The 11,471-nt window shown below is 56.1% G+C and overlaps 1 protein-coding gene across 1 annotated transcript; it reads right to left on the bottom strand.

Annotated features, from left to right (window-relative positions):
- Positions 1–2,832: 2,832 nt before the first annotated feature.
- EBI3 (Epstein-Barr virus induced 3) lies at positions 2,833–10,554 on the bottom strand. Its single transcript, XM_074978532.1, has 7 exons — positions 10,483–10,554; positions 8,219–8,376; positions 6,969–7,205; positions 6,535–6,652; positions 5,881–6,053; positions 4,883–5,046; positions 2,833–4,241 (listed from the first exon to the last, which is right to left on the bottom strand). The coding sequence occupies exons 2-7, from the start codon at positions 8,301–8,303 to the stop codon at positions 4,089–4,091; spliced, it is 930 nt and encodes a 309-aa protein (XP_074834633.1). The 5' UTR covers positions 8,304–8,376; positions 10,483–10,554; the 3' UTR covers positions 2,833–4,088.
- Positions 10,555–11,471: the final 917 nt, after the last annotated feature.

Here is an 11,471-nt window from a genome sequence, read left to right as displayed (position 1 = left end):
ACAGCTCCACGGGCACTTCCTGGATCGACCCCTCACCCTCCCATTGGCCTGAAACGAGAGAGCGCCAAGTAGAGTTGCTTTCTATTGGCTCTTAGTGCCGCTCCTCACGAGCCAATCCCGCCCACTGGCCTGTGTGTTCCAGCTAAAGAGGTCCGCCTACTCCTCAAGCGCTGCCGAGAAGCGTTCCGGGTGCAGTTGACTCCTGGCTGTTGGAGTCTGCCAGGCCCTTTGGAGAGATGGTTAGAGGTTGTTGGAGTTTCAGTATATTGGCCACACCTAGAGGCTGCTGTCCTAGGGCATTTAACACCCTGCTATGTAGCATCAGAGGGGTAGTCATGTTAGTCTGTGTCCACAGAAACAACAAGAAGTCCTGTGACACCGGATAGACACAGATCTTTCGGAGCATAAGCTTTTGTGGGCAAAGAGCCACTTCGTCTTTGCCCACGAAAGCTTGTGCTCCAAAAGATCTGTTAGTCGACCAGGTGCCACAAGACTTCTCGTTGTGTCTGCTATGTAGTGTATACAGAAGCCAGGCAGCAAGGCACCTGCTCATGAGTTTGCTCATTGCAAGTAGGACATGTGGAGGGCTCTGCAGGGTTGACAGAGCTATGCCACACCGGTCTCACACTTGGCATCTCAGGGACGAGTGGGCCCAGCCTCAGGAAGCTGTTCTCAATAGTGACAGATGGCAGAACGAGCAGCAATGGTCTGAAGTCACAGTGCAGGAGGTGTAGGTTGGATATTAGGAAAAACTATTTCCCCAGGAGGTGGTGAAGCACTGGAATGTGTTACCTAGAGAGGTGGTGGAATCTCCACCCCTAGGGGTTTTTAAGTCCCCGCTTGACAAAGCCCTGGCTGGGATGATTTAGTCGGGGTCGATCATGCTTTAGGCAAGGGACTGGACTCGATGATCTCCTGAGGTTCCTTCCAAATCTAAGATTCTATTAACCCAGCACAAGCTCTCACGGTCTCTTAAAAGACCACCCTACAAAAAAAGCGTATTATAGCAATGCTCCACCTATTCTATACACACTCTCTACCATTAGCTGGTCCAATGCGATCCAGTATTGCCAATCCCCGTCCTTCCAAAGTCACAAGATGGGTGTGGAAAATCATGAGATTATTTAAAAAAGAAAACATTTTGGGATTTTGTCTTCTGGCTTTTGAGCCTTTATGAGGTACTAGGGTTTCATTTTCATGCTTTTCTCCCCAGCCATGAGGACTACAGGCTGAACCTCTCTAGTTCGGCACCCTCTAGACCTGACTGGTGCCAAACGAGAGAATTTGCTGGTGGTCAATATTGTCTAGCAGCATTACCAACACTTCTACTGCTTACTGGGCTTTTAGAAGACATTTAGGGGTAAATTACAGCTAAATAACATCACAGAACACTGAGAGCCAGGACTGGTGGCTGGAAACAAACTTTATGGGACCATGGGAAACTTGGCCACACCCATGATAAGTGGACATCCAGCTAACTAAAATAATGCCAGATTACAGAGTTTGCTGGATATGAGAGTTCTGGATTAGGAGGTTCAACCCGTAGAAACTTTCTCAAAAAACCCTAAAGCCAAGATTCTTGTGTGTTCCCATTACTACAGCTGGTGGGTCTTTCAAAAACAATCAGGCAAATCCCATTAGAGTGAGATTTGTGATAAAAATTGCAAAAGCTGGTAACACTGCTGAGCATGTCCCAAAATAAAAGCATTATACAGCCAGACAGGACCACTCTAATCATCTAGTCTGACTGCTGTCTAGCCAGGCTTGCAAGGATTAGATTTTTATTGATAAATGTTTTATTGGTAAATGTTGATTCACTATATCCATGTGGATGAAAATATTCCTATGAATAATAACCAAAATGTGCAGACAGGCAAAGCAAGAAAAATGCTACTCAAGAATTTAGAGTTTGATATAAGGATATTTACTTTGTATATTTACATGGGATTTTGACAATTTGTGCTCTTGTGGTTATATAGCTTTAACTTTTTGAATCTCAAATAACATTGTTTCCCATGAAAGTTGAAATAGATAAAAACTGGGAAAAATATTTAAAAGTAAGCAACAATACTATCCATTGAATAATCACAAAATAAAAGCTGAATATTGCCTAACCTATGTACAACACAGGTCATGGTGCATCCCTGAATTAATTCCTATTTGAACTGAAACATATCTGTTTGTACAAATGATCTAAATTTAAAAATAAAATTTAACCTTACCAAGATCTAAGAAAGCCCTATAAAATATCCTAAAGAAAGAGGCCAAAACTAAGCTGTAGTTTCAAATGGATACGGTGTTCTTACGTCTCCCTGCCCTATGCTCTTGTGGCAAACAACCACCAGGCTCCACCCCAGAGGTAGCTGCATGCAGCAATGCTCAAGTAGATTATTTTAAGGCCTAATCCTGCAGACATTCCCTGCCAGGCACAGTGCTTTCTAATATGAGGTGTTTACTTGATAGGATTATTCATGATAATAAGCAATCCTACACACAGCAGGAAAAGCACTGGCAGGATCAGGCCCATAAACTCAGATGCTACAGAGTACTTGTGTATTTATAGTTATACACATGAAGTTTTACTGAATAGATGTGTAAGTCTTTGCAAGATTAGGACCTTGTACTATAAAACACTTCAAGGAATGGACGAAAGGTGCTATTTAAAAGTCATATGTTCTTTATCTTCTTGACTTGTTTGAATTGCCGTTGCCGAGTGGAAAAATCTAATAAAATAGACCATGAATAGAAATGTGATAAACATAAATCCCCAAAGCTGAAAGGTACCCAGCGAGACGACCACTTAATACAAATGCCATTTATTTATTTCCTCCATTAACTTTTTGATTTCTTTGCAGAATACACTCGGCCTTAAAGATTATGTTCTTGGACAGAATGCCAGAGCAAATCCAGACCTGTTACCTTCTGACTTCTTTGGCTAAAAAGTGCAATTTTGATTTGGTTATTTTAAATATGTTTTAACCTGATTACAGGGTGCCTCCTCCATCGGAAAGTCAAGCTTTTCCCTACACCTGAGGACATGGATTATTCCTACCCCTGTAAGATATCAGCGCACAAGTCAATGTGTTACAAGATCAGCGGCTGCTCACTAGGCATAGACTGCAAAGCCAGAAAACACTTGCATGCTTTTGAGGGACTGACAGATGGATTATTAAAAGTGGGTGGCACAACACTATGATTTTAACCCTAGGGCCTCCCGGCCTGTCTCCTCTTTAGGAGTAGAGTGATGCATCTGCCACAAAGGGCAGGGACACAGGGAGAGGAGGGTGTCCTTTGCAGGGCAGGATGTAAGGTGGGGAATTGACCAGCAAAGGGGCAAGAAAACCAGATGTCACTGGGAACTGGGAAGAGCACCAGCCAGCACCAGGAATCAGGAGGAGGATGTGACATTGACAGAAGGGACCTTCGATGTGAACTGGCCAAAGCCAGCCTTGCAGCAGGGGCTTGGCTTTGAATCAGTGTCTGAGCCACGCTCAGTCTAAAGGAAAGGGTTTGGGCTGAACGTCAGCCCCGTCTCTCTTGGGAGTCACGTTCTGAGTTGACCCCGTCGCAGGGCCGCCTATGTGAACACAGTGCAGGAGTGACAGCTGGCTGGGGACCTCCGGAACCAAGAGCACCAACACTGCAGCCAGAACTGTTACAGCTCTGGAGATGGGTCTGTACTAGACTCAGGTCCTCAACAAATCAGCTCAGCCGGGTGTGTCCCGCACCCATGTAACTCCTCTTCCCCGAGGAAACTCATCCCGAGCGTCTGAGGCCCACAGCAGGTTGAATCCCGCAGGAGCGCTTAGTGGGTCGCTGAGGACAGCAATGACAACAAGGTCCCAGCAGCCAGGCTGGCAAGAATTGGGCCTTGTAAGCCATGCAGGGGTTGGGGTGTGGAGAAGGCCAGGGAGGCTTGGAGAGCTCAGCAGCAGACAGGAGGGTCACCACGTAGGGACCCTCGCCCAGCCCAGCTCCTGTGTTATCTGTCAGGCCTCAGCAGCAGGCAAAGGCTAAAGCAAGTCTACTTTGTACCCCCCGAGGAGGCAGGTGCGAGTGCTTCTGGTTGTGCCAGGCACCCCGTCTGCTCACGGCTGTGTCCAGGGGCTGCCAGACACCCGTGGGCTCCAGGCGCTGTACTCGCCATAGTCTGTGAAGTCCTTGGCTGCTACTTGCACGTGGTGGATGGCTCTGGGTCGGATCCCGGTCAGGATGAAGGAGGTTTGCTCATATGGCCCGATCTGGGAGCAACACACACAGCAGAGGTGGGGTTAGGCTGGGAACATGCCCCCCCCAGCAATCCTGCAGGGCCGCGCTTGGCAGGGGGTAAGGGAGGTGGCTGCCTAGCCGAGGGGGAAACAGGGAACGGTGTGTGCCTGACTCTACCCTGCACTCGCCCTCGAGCTTGGGTGCTGTAGGAGGCAGTGCACAGAACGGACCAGAGGAACAGCCTGAGTGGATCTGTCCCAGGGCCTGTCTAGCCCAGCCTTCTGCCTCTCACAGTGGTCAGTGCTCACTGCTCCTGTAGAAAGTGTAAGAATCCCTCGGCAGGATCTCCGCCCCCAGAAGGAACAGAGCCAAGGGATGGAGAACTGGGGGGATGGGGAGCCCCCCTCCTGCCTGTAGATCAGCTCTCTAAGGCTCTTCACAGGGCTCAGAATGGTAAGAGGCGACTGCCCCGGTTCGGAGCCAGCAGCCCTGGCGCAGGCAGCAGGCAGGATGTGACTGGGGCAATTTCTGTGCCAAAACAGATTGTGACTCGACCCAGCTGGGTCCTGCCTGGGCCATTGGCTATGGGACGCCAACGAGGCCTTTCCCCGGGGGCTGAGTGCCCCGGCTACCCTTAGTACCATCCACAAAGCCAAGCATGGCAGGCTCTCACCGTTCGGTTGCTGTTGGCTCCCTCTCTCGTGTAGCGGATCAGGTATTTGAGCGGGAAGTACTGCGGGAAGGGCCAGGAACTGGGCGGCTGCCACTCCAGAAGCAGCTTCCTGCTTTCCCCAGGGATGGGGGAGACCCTCAAGTCTTCTGGGGGATCTGGCCTGACTAACAGAACACACGGCGCAATCACACCCCAGAGCGTCTGGCATGGCCAGGAGCCCCAGTCTGCCAGCAGCGACAGCAGCCTCCTTGCTGTGCCCAGCAGCGCTGGGTGGGGAGCCCAGCACAAGGAGCGTCCCCCGGCTGTGCTCTTTGAAATCTACCAGGGCCCCAAAGTGCTCGTGGGAAGTTCCAGCCAGCCAAAGCTGGAGACGGAAGTCCTCTGTCATGGCACCATGGGGCGAGCCAGGGGAGGCATCCCCGTGCACAGCGCCCCGCTGGAGTTGGAGGGAACACTCCGAAGTGTGGCCTGTTCAGACTCCACCTGCGGTGATGTGTTTGGGGAAGTGGCGCCTGCCCCTTGAAGAATGGGGCTGAGACCCACCAGCTCTTTGCACAAAGGCGTCCAAGCAGCTGGCAGACCCAAGGGACTTTCCATCCCAGATGAGCTGTGTGAACCCGCAAGGACCTGGCATGTTTCAGCTGGGATTCCCCATGGAGCCTGAGCGGGGTGGGTCTGTCCCGCAGGCTCCTTTGAGATTCCCAGCCTCTGCCCCTAATCCAGCCAGCCCCTCTGGTATCTGAAAGGTGATGGCTGGGTTCACTAAAATATTCTTTCTCTAATGCTTCACATGCCACAAGGAAACCCTCCACCCCAACCCCATTACCAGGGTCACCAAGCCCAGGGGAAACACAAGGCGGGAGGTGGTACAGAACCCAAGAGTTGTGCCCTGTACTAACCACAGTGCTATGGGTCCTTACACGTGGAACCCTGCCCGTCCCCCTGCACGCCAGGTCCCCTGCCCTTCCCTACCCCTGAGCTGCATCCCCAACACTTACTGATCTGCTCCACGACAAAGGGGAAGAGGTTCATGGCAGTGCCCAGTGGGTTCACGGCCGTTATGTTCAGCACATAGGGGGTGATGGAAAACATCTGGATGTCGCTGATGGTGCAGCTGCGGGCCCCGGCCCCTGGCTGGACACACTCGTTCTCCTGGGCCGCTCTGCCGTGTCTGCGGGGTGGGAGGGCACAGCTCAACGCCCTGTTCCCTGTCGCTCTGAGAGCTCAGTCACAAGCGATATCAACATGGAGGGTCTCTATCCTCGGCCCACAGGCAGAGCTCCAGGTTTTGTGCTCCCCAGCGAGCAGGAGTCTGCGCTTGCCTCTCACCCAACAAGCCCCCACATTTCCTTTTTCCATCCATGTGCAGAATAAATTTTGTTGTTCACCAAGCCATGTGCGGCTGTGCACTGGTGCTAGACACACACATGCTGACAGCTGTGGGTGCTCTGCCAATCAGCTGGGCAGCACCTGAAGCTCTCCTGGGCAGCTTACAGGGAACGCTGCTCTCACCCCAGCCAAGGAGCGAGCTCCCAGGAGTGGACAGCTGATTGCACTTGGGGACTGAACTGGAGTCCACCTTGAGGTCGGGTCCCATCTCACTCCCCATCCCCCATGTCCGCAGCTGGGCCCTGGCTCCTGGAAGATTTTACCTGTATGTGGTGATGAAGAAAGTCTCCAGATGTGGTTCTGACTGCAGCTTCCAGGTACATTTGACAGTCTGGGGGTAACTGACAGCCCAGCACTCAACGTCAGGCTTCTCGGGCGGTGCTGCAGGAGGGGGACAGATGGATGGTCACAGAGATACAGCAGGGGAGGACAGGCTGCATTCAGGGCTGCTAAATCCTGGCACAACACCCGCCGCCCAGTTCTGCAAGGGGCTCAGTCCCTGGGGGGGCCATACCCATCAGCTGCTCCCAGCCTGTGCTCACAGACATGGCTCTTTTAGCTCAGGCAGCAGAGGGAGGTGCATATCGGCCCCCGGTTCAATCCCCGGCTCCTGACAGCCTGTTACCCAGCTGCAGTGGATGCAAGAACAGAATGAGGGGCACTGCCCAGCCCCAGTGGAAAGAGACAGCAGACTCACAGCCCACCCGCAGCTGGATCCTACGCAGGGTCTTCACAGAGCCAGGCTGGTGGCAGGTGTATTCCCCCTCCTGGGCCAGGCTGGCGTTCCTCAGCAAGAGCTGGCCCTGGTCTCCTGCTGCCGCATTCTCGGAAGCGTCCACCTTCGTGCCGTTCACTCGCCATTCCACCCTGGCAGCCACGTCACAGCGGAGAAGCAGGTCGGAGCCGAGTGCACCATGCTGCACATGGCAGGGACCTAGAACGGAAAGACGAGCTGTCATGGGGCACAGGGCATGACCTGGTGCTCGGGCAGGCAGTGGGAGCTGCTTTTGCAGGGTGGAGAAAAGCCCCCAGGGGAGTTAAGTGCTTAAATCCCATTAATAGTTCGGGAAAGTCAGAAGGAAGCAGGAGCTCGCCCGGTCTGAGCTGGGTATCACAGGCCACGGCCCCAGAGTGAGCCTGGAAACTCTTTTGGACAATGTACCTCTTCCGGCGAGGCTGCTGGCATGAGGTGAGGATGCAGAATCCACCACCTGCTCTGGAGCTTGTCCTGTTGGTTAATCACCCTCCCGGTTACAGCTCAAGTGTCTGGCTTCTGCCCCAGCGGCTGGTTCTTGTCCTACTTTTCCCCCCTAATTAAACTTACCTAACTCAGTGCGTAATGACTATGGCATTGGCCTCCTAAGCCAGGAGTTGTGGGTTCAAGCCCCCACCTTCCCCGTGGTGAAGTTTATCTTCATTACTGTTTGGTGCAAACAAGCTCCCTTAGCTGCTTCTGAAAACCAGGGCTGCCGGCCAGGGCACCAACCAGGGAGCCAGGGCACCCGGCTTAGCTTCCGGACTTTGTCCCTGTTCCCAAGGCAGGTGGTCCCATCTAAACGGAGCTGTGACTCGTTGGCTTGCAAAGCCATGTGCTTCCCTGCTCCCGCTCCTGCAGGAGGCAGCTGGGGCCAGTGGCAGCCTTCCCTCTCTCACCCTTAATGTGCTTTTATCCCCTGGCAGGGACTGAGCTGCCAGGACTGCCTGTTTGCCAGCATCGGGCCTGCGCTGGGCAGCGGCCAGGTTGGGAGGAGGTCTTCCACCCAACAGGCACGTGGGGAAGAGGGTATACAGCTCCCTCTGCCATGGACGGGGACCAAGTCAGGCCAGTGGACGAGATGGCACATGGGTGTAGAGGGGACCATCTGCTCCGTGCAGCCCAGAGCCAACACCCTAACTGCCAAAGGGCTGGTGAAATACACCAGCCTCACAGGGGCCTGTTCCTCATACCCTCCTCTCCATCGCTCCGGGCGGTGCTGCTGCAGGGGGTGGAGCAGGCTGGCAGGACCCAGGCGAGGATCACCATCCACTTCATCTCCCAGCAGAAGCCGGTCAGCACCTGGAGGAAGCACCGTCCCCCACAGAGGGGCTGATCCAGCTAAACAGACCTGGGAGATACACACATGGCATCTTGTAGAGCTGGAAGGGACCTTGGGAGGTCGCTGAGTCCAGTCCCTGCCCTCTTGGCAGGACCCAGCACCACCCCCTTTCCCTCCACCCCCAGACCTGTAAATGGCCCTTCTAGGATTGAGCTCACAACCCTGGGTTTAGCAGGCCAATGCTCAAACCACTGAGCTACCCCTCCCCTGGAAGTGGGTGTGGCTGGGAACAGACCTGCCCAGGGGCTGCTGCAAGAGGTTGACCTCATTGATGGATGGGTTTGGGTCCCCTCAAGGCAACAGCAGCAACTAGCGGGTGGAAGAAAGGGCCTCACACCTGGTTGCTGAGTCCAGCAGCCAGGCAATTCCCTGCTCTCCCCCTTGCCTCAGTTTCCCCTACCCCTTTGTGAGCAATTTGCAGCAAGGGCTGTCTGGTCCAGCCTGACTGGTGCCTGGTGGTTGTGCTCCAGAGGAGAGGCACCATCCCTGGGGGCAGGCCTGACAGCTCCACATAGCTTCTGCTGCCGTCAGGCCCCAGCGAGCCCCACAGGCACAGTGCCAGCTGCGTGGCCGGGGGAAGAGGACCCAAAAGGATGCCCCCAGGACAAAGCTGGTCCCAGCTGGGCTTTCCTCAACCCAAGGGCCCTGTAGCATCTCCTGGGGGAGAGAGACAGGCCAGACTAGAAGGAAACTACAGGGGGCCTCTTTCCATTTGGGCCTGGAGCCCCCCAGTCTCCATGGGGACTTCAGACCTGGCCCCGGCTTCACACGGCCTGAGACCAGAGGGGAGTGAGCCCTGCAATGTAACCCTTTCTCTCCCAGAGGCTGCAGCACCACCAGCTTTTGGCTCTTTCCAGGGGGCACTGGCCAGCGCGCAAGGGGTTAACGGGGGCTAAAAGGCGGGTGTGGCACTGCCCCTCAGGAAACAACACCCAGTGGCAGCTGGAGTCATGAGTGCGGGCCAGTCTCGGCCGGGGTTTCCCAGGCAGGGCTGGGAAGTGCCTCTCCCCCGTTGTTTGGCAGATGTACGCGGATCTGGTGTGTTACACAAGGGGGCCGGCGTCAGGCGCAGCCTGGGGGCGCACGAGGGCACCAGCTGTCACTCTGAGGCTGGATCGATTTACTGGCAGCCCAGCGAGGCAGGGACAGAAAAGGGGAAGTTTTTGACTGAAACTATCTGAGCATGGTGAAACCACTCTGGGAGGCAGCCTTCCCTACTGGTTAGAGCACCCGGGAACCCTGGATTGCACCCCAAGCTCTGGGCCTGGCCTGCAGGGTGTCCTTAGGCAAACCACAGTCCCGATCCGTGCCTCAGTTTCCCCAACTGCGCCTCAGGTTCCATCACTCAAACAATGGGGTGATGATGCTGAGCTTTGAGATCTGCTGCTGGGAAACGGGAGCTAAGTGCTGGGGCCCAGCACTAGTGCCCCCCGCCCCCCCCCCCAGGCCCAGAGCTCTGTTCCTTTGTGGGGTGAATTCAGAGCTAGGGGGCGAGCGTCCAGTTTCCTGTCTCTGCCAGGCAGAGCCTGGCGGGTGAGGGATAGCAGCTCCTGGGGCACCTGCTCTGGTCCTGGGGTCCCTGTTCGCTCTCCACAGCCCTTCGCACCCATGTTGCCCTTGCGCAGGCTCAGCCGAGGCCCCCCCCTTGCCCAGGGTGAGCCCATGCCCAAGCGCCTCCACCCTCAAGGGGATCTCGCCTCCGCCAGCAGGTAGGGGTTGATCATCCCTGTGTTTGCAAGTGATGGGACACACGCGGGAGGGGTCTGTCTAAGACCCAGTCTCAGGCCTTGGCCACTGGAACACGCTGCCTGCCCCAGTCGGGAGGGTCAGTGGCAGGGGGATTTTGTCCTGTCCAGCACTGAGCCGAGGCCCAGCAGAGATCCAGGGGCACTGCTGGATCCAAACAGCTGGTGACTTAGGGGGCGTCTCTCACCGGCCCCCCCACTGAGCTCGAGGGCTGCCAACGGCTGAGCACCGGTGCCGGGATGTCGCCCACCCCTCTCCCCAGCCCAGCGGGGCACCTGGAGCGCAGCCAAGTGGATGGATTAGCTTCTCAGCAACAGCCAGGCACCGACCAGCCCCGCCACCAAAGCCCGGTGGAAACGAGAGACTTACCCGGCGCACACAGCTCAGCGTCCTGAGGCTGCTCCGGACCAGAGGCAACTGCAGCAGCCTGGGCTCGGGAAGCGAAGTCCCCGTCTGACCTCAGCACTGCCGCGCTCACTTCCTCGCACACAGAGCGCTCAGGAAATTCACAAGCCTTCCCCGCCGAGGTTCCCGGAGGCAGCTCGGGACAACCCACCAAGCCCATGAGTGCCCTCCCTGCCCCAGCCTGGCAGGGGCCCTGGAACGGGGCCTGGAGAGAACGGGGTGTGCGCGCCCTGGGCTCGCCGGGGGGCAGCTGGGGGGCAGTTTAGCTGGCCTAGCCCCAGCTGCGCAAAGAGCCTTTTCAACAAGGCAGCGGCTGGTTCTTCAGGGGCCCAGCGCTGGCCTGCCCCTCGCCAACCGAGGGCAGTAAATGGTGTGACTCTGGGGGGCGGGGGGCAGGCTCTTGGGATGCTCGGTCAGCGGGATCTGTGAGCAGAGTCCTCAGCAAGTGCAGAGCACGGGGCCGCAGCTGCCCGCAGGGCAGGCACAGCTGGGCCCCGGGGTCTGGATCCAGCCAGGGCCACCGCAGCCACGGGTGCTGCAAAACCTTCTTTTCTCAGTGAGGTTGGTTTGGACTCCCCGGTGGAACCCTCCCCCCCGCCAGGTGTGTGTGAGGGACCCCCCCCACCAGGTGTGTGTGTGAGGGACCCCCCACGCCAGGTGTCTGAGCGACCCCCCCCACCAGGTGTGTGTGAGGGACCCCCCCCGCCAGGTGTGTGTGAGCGACCTCCCCACCAGGTGTGTTTAAGGGAACCCTCTGCCAGGTGCGTATGAGGGACCCCCCCGCCAGGTGTGTGTGAGGGACCCCCTCCACCAGGTGCGTATGAGGGACCCCCCTGCTAGGTGTGTCTGAGCGACCCCACCCCCACACCAGATGACTCCCTCCCCGCTTCACCAATCCCAGGTGAAACCATACGCCACAAACCATCCCCTTCTGTGCCCCAGCCCTCGCCCAG

Source organism: Carettochelys insculpta, chromosome 27 (genome assembly GCF_033958435.1).
Source record: "Carettochelys insculpta isolate YL-2023 chromosome 27, ASM3395843v1, whole genome shotgun sequence".
Taxonomy (NCBI): domain Eukaryota; kingdom Metazoa; phylum Chordata; order Testudines; family Carettochelyidae; genus Carettochelys; species Carettochelys insculpta.
The sequence above is the reverse complement of the archived record's forward strand: the minus strand, read 5'-3'. Positions and strand labels throughout refer to the sequence as shown.

Coding starts and splice junctions, on each gene's coding strand:
- EBI3 (XM_074978532.1), bottom strand. CDS start 8,303: ATGAAGTGGATGGTGATCCTCGCCTGGGTCCTGCCAGCCTGCTCCACC. Junction 6,653..6,968: donor GATCCAGCTGCGGGTGGGCT/GTGAGTCTGCTG, acceptor CCCCTCCTGCAG/CACCGCCCGAGAAGCCTGAC. Junction 5,047..5,880: donor CTTTGTCGTGGAGCAGATCA/GTAAGTGTTGGG, acceptor GTGTTCTGTTAG/TCAGGCCAGATCCCCCAGAA.